At 40.2% G+C, this 14,096-nt stretch overlaps 1 protein-coding gene and 1 long non-coding RNA gene across 2 annotated transcripts in view; one reads left to right on the forward strand and one right to left on the reverse strand.

The window, feature by feature from the left end:
- LOC128594828 (uncharacterized) overlaps window positions 1-10,226 on the reverse strand; it is a 32,665-nt gene extending 22,439 nt beyond the window's left edge. Inside the window, exon 1 of the long non-coding RNA XR_008382628.1 lies at window positions 10,144-10,226. This is a non-coding gene — a long non-coding RNA (uncharacterized LOC128594828). The remainder of the gene's footprint in view (window positions 1-10,143) is intronic.
- Window positions 10,227-13,951: 3,725 nt separating this feature from the next.
- ELOVL2 (ELOVL fatty acid elongase 2) overlaps window positions 13,952-14,096 on the forward strand; it is a 60,055-nt gene continuing 59,910 nt past the window's right edge. The window contains exon 1 of the mRNA XM_053603671.1: window positions 13,952-14,031. Within this exon, the coding sequence (XP_053459646.1) occupies window positions 14,029-14,031 (3 nt within the window). The 5' untranslated portion in view covers window positions 13,952-14,028. The remainder of the gene's footprint in view (window positions 14,032-14,096) is intronic.

Here is a 14,096-nt window from a genome sequence, read left to right on the forward strand (position 1 = left end):
ACTGCTTTAGTGAGCCTAAGACACACCTGGCCCTCAGAGGATCATTAGCTGAGACAAAGGAGGGCAGATAGAGGCTGGAATTAACAGCTAACCGTGCTGCTCCATACAAACTGCAGCCAAGACCAGGCAGCAGCAAGACAGGGCCTCAGGCGCAGGTTCTGTGAACTCAAACAGCATCTCTTCTGTAGGGGAAAACAGCTGGGACAGAAACAAGTTCTGCAAAGTTGTTCTGTCAGTAACATCAATCAGGGGTGGGGCTAGAACTAAATGAACAGCCCCAGCCTCCATTAAGCACCTGAGGTTGTCAGGCCTTACCTCCCCCTGCTGGATAGTGGCAGAGAGCAGTGGCCTGGCTGAGGAGACATAGATCTCCCTTGTGATTCAGGCAGGTGCACACCCCTGGAGTATCTGCTCATTGGAAGCAACAGGGTCACAGCCCTGAGGGGTTATCAGTGACTGGGTGTGACAGAGGTGCAAGGTGTGGAAGGAGGTATCAACCTTCCCAGGCTAATCTATTTGCTGGGTGGGTCCTCTTGACCTCATGGAGTACCAGAGTGAGTCATATTTGAGTTTTCAGCAGACACTTGTGATCTAGTTGTCAAAGACCTTTTAAACTCTTCCACCTGTGACAGGTGCTAACTGAGACAATTGATTTGGACCTCTTGAACTGGGCCAAATGCCCAAGGACTATCCAAGTGGTACCCTGGGTATGTGGTTGTAGGAAGGTTTGATTTTACTTTTTCAATTGTTGCCAATGGGAGGCGGGGTGACTTATGCTGGTATTTCTCCATAGCTGAGACTTCAACCCAGAGTAACTGATTCACTAGGGTAGGACAGAGACAAGCTGAAAACAAGACAGAGCCACTTAGCCTCACCACATCAAGCAGGTTCCCAGTTTCTCAGGCCATAGCACAGTACGGTTCCTTGGCAAAGCTCCAGGGGAAAAGGTACAAACATCAGTCCCAGCTTTTTGGCAAAGGGCTGGTTAATCACTATTCCTGGAGCTCCCAACCCAACTTCTCTTTACCTGCTCATCTAGTCAAAATAATCATGAGGCAGAATCAGCAGAAAAACTCCAGAAACATGAATAACCAGAGTAGATCAACTCCCCCCACCCCAAGGAAAGACATGGCAGATGCAACTGAAGATTCCATTCATAAACTGATGGCCGAGATGTCAGAAATCGAATTCAGAATTTGGATTGCAAACAAGATTAACAGAATGGAGAAGAAGTTGGAATTAGAAACTCAAGGAGCAATTCAAAAGTTGTCTCAAGAATTCAATGAATTTAAAGACAAAATCACCAAAGATTTTGATACATTGAGATAAGAATTTGCATCCCTCAAAGATCTGAAAAATACAGTAGAATCCCTCAGTAACAGAGTGGAGCAAGCAGAAGAAAGGATTTCTGACATTGAAGACAAAACTTTTGAACACTCCCAAACTCTCAAACAGGAAGAGAAATGGAAAGCAGAAACAGATCATTCTCTCAGAGAGCTCTGGGATAATTCAAAGAAAGCTAATATTTGCCTCATAGAAATCCCTGAAAGCGATGAAGTAGCTTCACAAGGCACAGAGGCTTTTCTCCATGAAATTATGAAAGAGAATTTTCCAGACATGCCAAGATATTCTGAAATTCAGCTAGCAGACAGTTTCAGAACCCCAGCACGACTCAACCCAAATAAGACATTCCCCAGGCACATAAAGTTAATATGAAGGAGAAAATTCTGAAAGCAGCCAGATGTAAGAAAACCATAACGTACAAAGGGAAGAATATTAGAATGACTGCAGATCTCTCTGCTTAAACCTTTCAAGCCAGAAGAGGGTAGTCATCAACTTTTAATCTCCTAAAACAAAACAACTTTCAAACCCGGATCCTGTATCCAGCTAAACTGAGTTTCATTTATGATGGAGAAATTAAATACTTTAATGACATTCACATGTTGAAGAAATTTGCCATAACTAAACCAGCTCTTCACGATATTCTCAGATCTATCCTGCATAATGACCAGCACAATCCTCTACCACAAGGGTAAACACACTCAGAAACTTTTGATCAAACTCCAACTTCCACAGAGGCAAAAGGATTAAAAATGTCCACTAGACTTTCAAAAATCTCGATACCCAAAATTTTACCAGGTTTATCAATATTCTCCATTAATGTGAATGCCTTAAATTGTCCTCTAAAGAGGTACAGGTTGGGTGACTGTATACAAAAACTCAGGCCAGATATCTGCTGCATACAAGAATCTCATCTTACCTTAAAAGATAAATATAGACTCAGGGTGAAGGGATGGTTGTCTATATTTCAGGCAAATGGAAATCAGAAAAAAGTAGGTTTAGCAATTCGATTTGCAGATACAATAGGCTTTAAACCAACAAAAGTAAGGAAGGATAAGAATGGTCACTTCATTTTGTTAAGGGTAATACTCAATATGATGAGATTTAAATTATTAATATCTATGCACCCAACCAGAATGCACCTCAATTTATAAGAATAACTCTAACAGACATGAGCAACTTGATTTCCTCCAGCTCCGTAATAGTCAGAGATTTTAACACTCCTTTGGCAGTATTGGATAGATCCAACAGAATCTTGGATTCTTCTTCTCCAATAAGAAGCTATGCAAAGAAATTTTAGATTTAAACTTAAACATTGGATTTAACAGACATCTATAGAACATTTCATCCCAACAAAACTGAATACACATTCTTCTCATCAGCCCAAGGAACATACTCCAAAATTGATCACATGTTAGGTCACAAGTCTATCCTCAGTAAATTTATTTATTTATTTATTTTAATAATTTTTTTAATGAAATTCTATTATTCATTTATTTATTTATCTATTTTTTTGCTGTTGTTGTTGCAGTTTGGCCAGGGCCGGGTTTGAACCCGCCACTCTTGGTATATGGGGCCGGTGCCCTACTCACTGAGCCACAGGCACCACCCTATCCTCAGTAAATTTAAAGGAATAGAAATTATTCCTTGCATCTTCTCAGACCACCATGGAATAAAAGTTGAACTCAGTAACAACAGGAATCTGCATACTCATACAAAAACATGAAAGTTGAATAACCTTATGCTGAATGATAGCTGGGTCACAGACAAGATTAAGAAGGAAATTACCAAATTTTTGGAACAAAATGACAATGAAGACACGAATTAACAGAACCTCTGGGATACCGCAAAGGCAGCCCTAAGAGCGAAATTTATAGCACTGCAAGCCTTTCTCAAGAGAACGAAAAGAGAAGAAGTTAACAACTTAATGGGACTTCTCAAGCAACTGTAAAAGGAAGAACATTCCAACCCCAAACCCACAAGAAGAAAAGAAATAACCAAAATTAGAGCAGAATTAAATGAAATTGAAAACAAAAGAATTATACAACAGATCAATAAACCAAAAAGTTGGTTTTTTGAAAAGGTCAATAAAGGGCGGCGCCTGTGGCTCAGTCGGTAAGGCGCCGGCCCCATATGCCGAGGGTGGCGGGTTTGAACCCGGTCCCGGCCAAACTGCAACCAAAAAATAGCCGGGCGTTGTGGCGGGCGCCTGTAGTCCCAGCTGCTCGGGAGGCTGAGGCAAGAGAATCGCTTAAGCCCAGGAGTTGGAGGTTGCTGTGAGCTGTGTGAAGCCACGGCACTCTACCAAGGGCCATAAAGTGAGACTCTGTCTCTACAAAAAAAAAACAAACAAACAAAAAAAAAAAAGGTCAATAAAATAGATAAATCTTTGGCTAACCTAACCAGGAAAAAAAAGAGTAAAATCTCTAATTTCATCAGTCAGAAACGATAAAGACAAAGTAACAACAGACTCCTCAGAAATTAAAAAAATCCTTATTGAATATTACAAAAAACTTTATTCTCAGAAATATTAAAATCTGAAGGAAATTGACCAATACTTGGAAGCACGTCACCTTCCAAGACTTAACCAGAATCAAGTGGAAATGTTGAACAGGCCTGTACCAAGTTCTGAAATAGCATCAACCATACAAAATCTCCCTAAAAAGAAAAGCCCGGGACCAGATGGCTTCACATCAGAATTCTACCAAACCTTTAAAGAGGAAGTTGTACCTATACTACTCAACCTTTTCCAAAATATAGAAAGAGAAGGAATTCTACCCAACATGTTCTATGAAGAAAACATCACCCTGATTCCCAAACCAGGAAAAGACCCAACAAGAAAAGAAAATTATAGACCAATATCACTAATGAATATTGATGCAAAAATATTCAAGAAGATCCTAACAAACAGAATCCAGGAACACATCAAACAAATTATACATCATGACCAAGTCAGTTGTATCCCAGGGTCTTCAAGGCTGGTTCAATATATGTAAATCTATAAATATAATTCAGCACATAAACAAATTAAAAAACAAAGACCATATGATTCTCTCAATTGATGCAGAAAAAGCTTTCGATAATATCCAGCATCCCTTCATGATCAGAACACTTAAGAAAATTGGTATAGAAGGGGCATTTCTTAAACTGATAGATGTCATCTACAGCAAACCCCCAGCCAATATCGTATTGAATGGAGTTAAATTGAAATCATTTCCACTCAGATCAGGAACCAGGCAAGGTTGCCCATTGTCTCCACTGCTCTTTAACATTGTAATGGAACTTTTAACCATCACAATTAGGAAAGAAAATGCAATCAAGGGTATCCATATAGGGTCAGAAGAGATCAAACTTTCACTCTTCACAGATGATATGATTGTATATCTGGAAAACACCAGGGATTCTACTACAAAACTCTTAGAAGTGATCAAGGAATACAACAGCTCTCAAGTTACAAAATCAACATTCATAAATCAGTAGCCTTTATATATACCAACAATAGTCAAGCTGAAAAAACAGTTAAGAACTCTATTCCATTCACAGTAGTGCCAAGGAAGATGAAATATCTGGGAGTTTATCCAACAAAGGATGTGAAAGATCTCTATAAAGAGAACTATGAAACTCTAAGAAAAGAAATAGCTGAAAATGTTAACAAATGGAAAAGCATACCATGCTCATGGCTGGGAAGAATCAACATTGTTAAAATGTCCATATTACCCAAAGCAATATACAATTTTAATGCAATCCCTATTAAAGTTCCACTGTCATACTTTAAAGATCTCGAAAAAATAATACTTTGTTTTATATGGAATCAGAAAAAATCTCAAATAGCCAAGACATTACCCATAAATAAAAACAAAGCAGCAGAACTCAGACTATACTATAAATTGATAGTGATCAAAAACAGCATGGTACTGGCACAAAAACAGAGAGGTAGATGTCTGGAACAGAATAGAGAACCAAGAGATGAACCCAGCTACTTACTGTTATTTGATCTTTGACAAGCCAATTGAAAACATTCAGTGGGGAAAAGATTCCTTATTTAACAAATGGTGCTCGGTGAACTGGCGGTGACCTGTAGAAGACTGAAACTGGACCCACACCTTTCACCATTAACTAAGATAGACTCTCACTGGATTAAAGATTTAAACTTAAGACATGAAACTATAAAAATACTAGAAGAAAGTACAGGAAAACTCTTGAAGAAATAGGCCTGGGCGAATATTTTATGAGGAGGACCCCCCCCAGGCAATTGAAGCAGCATCAAAAATACATTACTGGGACCTGATCAAAGTAAAAAGCTTCTGCACAGCCAAGAACACAGTAAGTAAAGCAAGCAGACAACCCTCAGAATGGGAGAAGATATTTGCAGGTTATGTCTCTGACAAAGGTTTAATAACCAGAATCCACAGAGAACTCAAACGTATAAGCAAGAAAAGAACAAGTGATCCCATTGCAGGCTGGGCAAGGGACTTGAAGAGAAACTTCTCTAAAGAAGACAGGTGCATGGCCTACAGACATACGAAAAAATGCTCATCATCTTTAATCATCAGAGAAATGCAAATCAAAACTACCTTGAGATACCATCTAATTCCAGTAAGATTAGCCCACATCGCAAAATCCCAAGACCAGAGATGTTGGCATGAATGTGGAGAAAAGGGAACACTTCTACACTGTTGGTGGGAATGCAAATTAATACATTCCTTTTGGAAAGATGTTTGGAGAACACTCAGAAATCTAAAAATATATCTGCCATTCAATCCTATAACTCCTCTACTAGGTATATACCCAGAAGACCAAAAATCACATTATAACAAAGATATTTGTACCAGAATGTTTATTGCAGCCCAATTCACAATTGCTAAGTCATGGAAAAAGCCTAAGCACCCATCGATCCATGAATGGATTAATAAATTGTGGTATATGTACACCATGGAATATTATACAGCCTTAAAGAAAGAGACTTTACCTCTTTCATGTTTACACGGATGGAGCTGGAACATATTCTTCTTAGTAAAGTATCTCAAGAATGGAAGAAAAGGTATCCAATGTACTCAGCCCTACTATGAAACTAATTTATGGCTTTCATATGAAGGCTATAACCCAGTTATAACCTAAGAATACGGGGAAGGGGGAGACGGAGGGGAGGTAGGGGGAAGGATGGGCAGAGGGAGGGTGATTGGTGGGATTACACCTGCGGTGCATCTTACAAGAATACATGTGAAACTTAGTAAATGTAGAATATAATTGTCTTAACACAATAACTAAAAAAATGCCAGGAAAGCTATGTTAACCAGTGTGATGAAAATGTGTCAAACTGTTTATAAAACCAGTGTATGGTGCCCCTTGATCGCATTAATGTACACAGCTATTATTTAATATTAATAAAAAAAAAATTAAAAAAAGGAGGGCACTGTGCCCCTTCAAATAAAGGACAAAGCAAAGAAAAAAAAAAAGAATTGAAGAAAAAGTAACCAATGTACTCAGCCCTACTATGATACCAATTTATAGCTTTCATATGATAGTTATAACCCAATTGTAACCTAAGAATATGTGGAAAGGGGAAATGGAGGGTACAGGACGGGTGGACGGAGGGTAATTGGTGGGACCACACCTATGGTGCATCTTACAAAGGTACATGTGAAACTTACTAATTGTAGAATATAAATGTCTTAACACAATAACTAAGAAAATGCCAGGAAGGCTATATTAACCAGTGTGATGAAAATGTGTCGATGGTAACAGTAAGAGGAGGTTTTAGAATCTCTGGCTGTTAATGTGCGGTTTGACCTTGGGGCTATATGGGGACAGCTTCTTAAACAACTGGGGTTTCAGCCAACAATTCTACGTTCTCCATTGTTTTTACAGGTCCACTATGCCCGGTGATATGATGAAGCCACTCATGAAAACACAACACTTACTCATTTTACTACAAGGACATTTGCACTAGATTGTTTATTGCAGCTCCATTCATAATCACCAAGCTGTGGAATCAACCCAAGTGCCCATCAACCCAGAAATGGATTAGGAAAATGTGGTGTATGTATGCCATGGAATATTAGTCAGCCATAAAAAGATGGAGACTTTACATCTTTTGTATTAACAAATGATGGAGATGGAGAACATTCTACACAGGAAAGTATCCTAAGAATGGAAAAGCAAGTATCCAAAGTACTCGATACTAATATGAAGCCAGTAGATGAACAAATACATGCCCACACAGGAGAAAAACACAAATTCAAGTGTGGGGGGGAGGGAAAGAGAAGGGAGGAGGGAGGGGATTGGTGCGCTCTCACCTAAGGGCACAACACAAGGGTACATGGCACACCTCTCCGTGAGGGGTGCAACTACAGCTTGAACTTTACCTAACAAACCCAAACAATGTAACCTAATTGTCTGTATCCTCATATTAATTGGGGGTAAAAAAGCACAATACTTAGACACAGTCATAGTAAAACAGTGGTTTCACTTTCAAATAGGCATAGTAACTCCTTTTTCTGAAGAGATAATTTATTTTTTATTTACTTATTTAAAAAAATTTTTTTTATTGTTGCAGTTTGGCCAGGGTTGGGTTTGAACTCACCACCCTTGGTATATGGGGCCAGCATCCTACTCACTGAGCCACAGGCACCACCCTGAAGAGATAATTTAGAAATACATATATCTACAGGACATTAAAAGTGAGCCCATCAATCCTTACTCTAGGAATTTATCACAAGAAGATAACTCGTGAGAAGCCTAAGATTGCCTAAAAAAATTAAGGCACATTCTTAGAATAGAATAAAATACAGCCATTAAAAACATTGACTTGATCCGTATTCACTGATATGAAAAGAGCAAGCTGTTAAGTGAAAAAGTAGTTATAAAATAACAGTAACTACTTATATGACACTTGCTGTATGCCTCGGCAATTCTAAACTCCTTAGACAGTGAGTCACTGCATTTTTATGATAACACTACAAGGTAGGTACTTTCATTATCCTCACGTTGTACATGAGGAAACCGAGGCCAAAGGCATTGGAGTGACTTTCCTTGATCATGTGACTGGTAATTGATGGAGCAGGAACCAGAACTCAGGCGGCAGCCCAGTGTCATGTTCTTCTCCACTGCTTCCCCAAAGGAACAACACGATCCCACGCAGGAAATTTAAAGAATCGCCTGCCATTAACACTGCTTCCAGATTGTAGGCCTGTAGACTAAGCTTTAATTTTCTACATGAATGACTTGAAGTAAATCTATTCTTATTTTGGTTTTTAGAAAAAGTGTGCATTCCCTTTGATCCAAAAATTCTATTTCTCACAAGTTTTCCTCAAGAAATTGTAAAAGAGATGCCTGAATAAAGACACTTATCACAGGATAACTACAATGACAGAGCATTGGAACCAAACCCCGTGTTCCACAAGGGATTGATTGAATGTGTATCTACATATGGTAAAAGAATAAATATTGACATGGTGAGAAAAAAAAAAAAGAAAATGTGTCAAATGGTCTACAAAACCAGTGTATGGTGCCCCATGATTGCATTAATGTACACAGCTATGATTTAATAATAAATAAATTTAAAAATATATATAAGTAAATCAATAAATACAATTTAAGTAAAATAGCACGTTAAAGACAAAATGATTAATTGAATGGACGTGGGACTAAGATCAGTTAAGTGAGCATAACAAAAAGATGAAAGATAAACCCAAATTTCCGTAAGAGTACAAAGTAATGGCCCTGTATGTTTTCTGAACTGGTATGGCAGCAGCTGACTGGTAGACATCACGGGAGAATGCCCTGCCAGGACCAGGTTCCTACCCTGTAGGCCCTCAGGGCAGGGGCTGATTGCCATGGTGTCAGCAACACATGGGCCTCTATCCACAAGAACTGGCTAGGGCAGCGGTTCTCAATCTGTGCGTCATGACCCATTTGTAACAATGAAAATACATCGCGGCATTAGGAAGGTTGAGAACCACTGGGCTAGGGAGATAATGGACTTACATCCTTGCTACAACCCGACTCATACTTCTAGACACATTGGCTACCTTCTTCTTCCTCAGAGAAGCCCCTGTCTTAGAATGTTTTCATTTGCTATTTTCTCTGCTTGGACGGATTACCCCTAGATCTCCTCATGGCTTCATGACTGGCTTGTTTTTATCACTGGGATCTCAAGTTGGTATTATCTTCTTAGAAAGGCCTTTCCTGCCATCCTATTTAAAGTGCTTCCTCCAAGTCATGCTCTGTGCAACCCCTGCTCTAGAATGTTGCCCTACCACACAGTATGTAGCATAGTATTTTTGATAAACATAAATCTTTTTTTTACCTGATTGTCTACTTGTTATATTGCTTTGTCCTAAGTCCTTTATCCTGATAATATTGAGTAAAAGAAGCACTAAATTTAAAGAACGAAATTCAGTTGTGTCACTGTGCCTTTGTCTTGGTTTACTCTTCATCTTATTATTTTTCATTTCTAAACTCATTAGGTGCAGAGCGTACTTTATACAAAGCTGAGTACATGGCCAAGGAAAGGATGTGATTTCCAGAGTCTTTCTACTATCACCCTAAAAGTATAAATACTTTGAAGAAAAGGAAGAGATTGATGTAGAGCCACCATAGATTTTAGATGGGCATTTTTTTCATGATAAAACACAAAGATGCTAGACATCAAACAAAATGACACTTTAGAAAAGAACCACTCAAAAAGGAGATAAGACACAAAAAAACACAGTTTGCCCACTTCAGTATTCTGATGAGAGATTCTGATGAGAGCTGGAAGGCCAGCACTGAAGAGGGAGTAAAGGTAATGAGGATACTCACCCAGGATTCAGAAGTCCTGACTTCAGCACTATCATCTATTAGTTGTTGCTTCTCTAACTCCTCTGAGATATATTTTCTTTACCTATAAAACATAAGGAGGGAGAAAGAGAAAGGAAGAGAGTCTGACCTCTATTTTTAGGTTTAAGACTCTTAGGTTATGCTAACAATCACTTTATATAGTGCCACATCCACCTAAGTACCTAATACGTGATTAGTCTATAATTCTATTATTGTACACATGCGCAATAGTGGCTTGCCCCACAGCTAAGAAATACAAGCAGATTTCAACTTTTGTGTAATCCATATAAGAGAATAAATAATGAAAGGAAGGAAATATTATAAAGTCATGTTAGTGATGGCATATTCAAATATTTTTAATTATAAATAAGTGGAAATTAATGTTATATCTAGTTAATATTCTTTACCAGTTATTTATAGTTAAGGAAATTTCCCGGTCCTGTGTTTTTAGAGGAAGAATCACTTCCTCTAAAATTTAAATTTTCAAATTTAATGAAGTATGTGGGGGGAAAAAGACCCTCTGGCATACACTGTCTCCTTTGTTCCTTTATTGTATTAACAGGGAAAGCCATAAAATAATATTCTAAGAAGTAGCTAAGATATAGGTCACTTCTTAGACCTTCTTCTGGGCCACTATGTTGATATGCATTTTTAGGTTAAAAAAATAATAACAATTATCAGGATAAATGTTAACATAGAAATATAGGAATCATGCAAAACATAAGATTTCCTTCCATTTTTTTTGGCCGGGGCTGGGTCTGAACCCACCACCTCCGGCATATGGGACTGGCGCCCTACTCCTTGAGCCACAGGCGCTGCCCAAGATTTCCTTCCATTTTAACCTGGTATGCTTTGCAAGCAGCAGCAAGCAAACAGCAGCAGAGTGCTTGGTGGCTTGAGAGGCTGAGCCAAGAGAATCGCGTAAGCCCAAGAGTTAGAGGTTGCTGTGAGCCGTGTGACATCATGGCACTCTACCCGAGGGTAGTAGAGTGAGACTCTGTCTCTACAAAAAAAAAATTTTTTTAAATGTTTCCCTTTATGTTAGAAAAGTAAACTAAAATTTTCCCTGAGTAGATGACGGAATTGTGTTTCTTTTTTTTTTTTTTTTTCAGTTTTTAGGTGGGGCTGGGTTTAAACCTGCCACCTCCAGCATATAAAGCCAGCGCCCTACTCCTTTGAGCCACATGCACCACCCTGGAATTGTGTTTCTAAAAATGTGGTCCATGAATCACTACCTACATCAGCACCATTGGTGGTACTTGTTAAAAAATTATATTCCTGGTCTGTACCTGAGACTACTTGGCTAGGTCCCAGGTATCTCTGCATTATATTAAATCCATGGGTGCTATTTACACACAATAATGTCTGAGAATCAGTATGTAGATCAGTGTTTTCAACCTTTTTTTATCTCATGGCACACCTGAACCTATAGTTAAATTTTGTGACACAAATTATGTAGATTAAAAAAAGAGTAAAAACAAAATATACTTACTGTGCTTTGAACTTATTTTGAAAATAATTTAATTAATGGTCTTTAAAACTTTAGTTATTAAAATAATTAATGATCTTTAAAACTTTGCACACCTGAGATCCTTCCATGGCAAAGCAGTGTGCCGCAGTACATTGGTTGAAAATCACTGATCTAGCTTAAAAACTCACATTCTACTACATCAGATTAATGATACAATGAAACTCAGATCCAGGATTTTTATAGTTTGAAATATTTTCTTGAGACAAGGGCCTCACTCTGTTGCCCGGGCTAGAGTGTTGTGGTGTCATCATAGCTCATTGCAACCTCAAATTCCTGCCTCAGCCTCCCAAGTAGCTGGGATTACAGAGGTGCCATCACATCCAGCTAATTGTCTTTAAAAAAGATTTTGTAAAGACAAGGTCTCACTATGTTGCCCAAGCTGGTCTTGAACTCCTGGCCTCAAGTGATCTTCCCACCCTAGCCTCCTTTAAGTGCTAGGATTATAGGCATGAACCACCATGCCTGGCCCAGGATTTTTATATTTCAATAACCAAAGAATGTGGAAATTATTTTTATAGCTTTAAAAATGTAAACGAATACATGTAAAAATATTTAAAATGTGAAAATGTAAAAAGAAAGAAGTACCCCCAAAATACTATTATTCAAGGGAAAAACACTTAGTATTTGGTGAATATTTACATAAATTTCCTTCCAGTCTCTAGGTATCATAATATAGTTCATTATAGAGTCTGAAAACTCCTAATGGTAGGGATTGTGTTTGTGTTCATCATTGTGACCCCAGCTCTTACCATAATGCCTAACCGATAGCAGACACTCAAATATTTGTTGAGTGAACGAAGTGAATAAATGAAACTGGAATCAAATTGTATATTTGATTTGGGCCCTCTGGACACTATTTATTAAAATGTGCAGACTTGCAATAGAATATCACTTTCTCATTCTCATAAGCATTAATAACTAGTACTTTTGCACCAGATATTTTTCTAGAGTTTTACTATTTAATTTAATCTTAACATCATGTACTGTAAGTACTATTTCATATCCATTTTACAGATCAGGAAACCTGAGCACAGAGAGATTAGGTAACTAACCCAATACCACACAGCCAACACATGGCAGAGCTGACTCCTGAGATTTTTTTTCACAAGTCTTGGTTAACAAATACCTGTTCATGGCCATAAAGTCATTCACTCCTTAAAATCAAATATATATCTGATCGTTGTAACTCTAACTCTATAAAGAAAACTAAATATTAAGTGATTACATGACCTGGCACCTGTGGTTACTCACTCTGCTACTTTACAAAACTCTGCAAGTGCATGCACACTACCTCAAGTGCAAAATGCTAAGTGTATAGTGCAGGTACCTCTGTGCCCTGACGTGGCATTCTCAACTCCAACAAACATGTTCATCTTTGAATTCAGTTCAAGTTTATCACATCAGCCTCACAAAAAACAGGCACGCAATTTGAAGGCTAAGAAAGAGGAAAGGTCATATAACAGTCACACAAGTCTACCCTTTTCCTGAGTCTTATTCTTGTCCCTCATACCCCCCATAATAAAATGAAAAGCCCAGGATCTAAGTAAGATTTCACACACTTGTTCGCAGCCAGGTGCTGACTTAGCCAACGGCTGGGGGGTGGCATTAGCTGGACGCCCCTGGAATAAGGTTCTCTGGGGGAAGCTTCGTGTGAGCCAGTCTCCTGCTCAGAACCGTTGGTACCGACCCGCTCTGGACCTCATCCCCAAAGAAACCAGCCCATCCTACAGAGCTAAACACCCAGGTCCTGCAAACCTGAATGAGCAATAGCCGTTCTCCCGTAATATATGCATCAAGACCGCGAAGCCCGTTTAACAAACAGCAGGGCCAGTGCCCTCGTCCTCCCTGCCGCCCCCCATCCCCCACCGTCCTCCCTGTAGTCGCTGCCTCTCCGGGCGGCGGGTGGGTCTGAAGTTCTGCGAACGTTGAGCGGCCGCGTGTAGCCCGCGCCGGCTGGGCCTGCAAATCACCGCCCGGCCGGCAGGGGGCACCGCGGCCTCGCGAGAAATGTAGATGCCCGGGAGGGGACGCTCGAGGCCGCGGGGGCGGGGGCCGCCGCCTCGCCTGCCCCGCCCCCTCCCCCGCGCGCCCTCCTCGCGCTGCGGCCGGAGAGGCCCCCGTGGGGGCGGAGGGAGGGGACGAAACGGCCCTGAGGCTCGGAGCGCCGCGCGGCCGCGGCAGCAGCCCGAGGGGGCGGGGAGGCGCGGGCGGGCGTGCGCGCGCCGGGCGTGGGTGGGGGTGGGGGTAAGTAGAGCGGGCGCCGGGGGCAGCGCCCGGCAGAGGGACCCTGGCTACCCTGGACAGCGCATCGCCGGCCGCCCGGGTCGCCGCGGATCATGGTGAGTGGGGCCGCGCGCCGCCGCCGCGCTTTCTTTCTCTCTGAGACCCACACACTCGGCGGGAA

Source organism: Nycticebus coucang, chromosome 9 (assembly GCF_027406575.1).
Source record: "Nycticebus coucang isolate mNycCou1 chromosome 9, mNycCou1.pri, whole genome shotgun sequence".
NCBI lineage: Eukaryota > Metazoa > Chordata > Mammalia > Primates > Lorisidae > Nycticebus > Nycticebus coucang.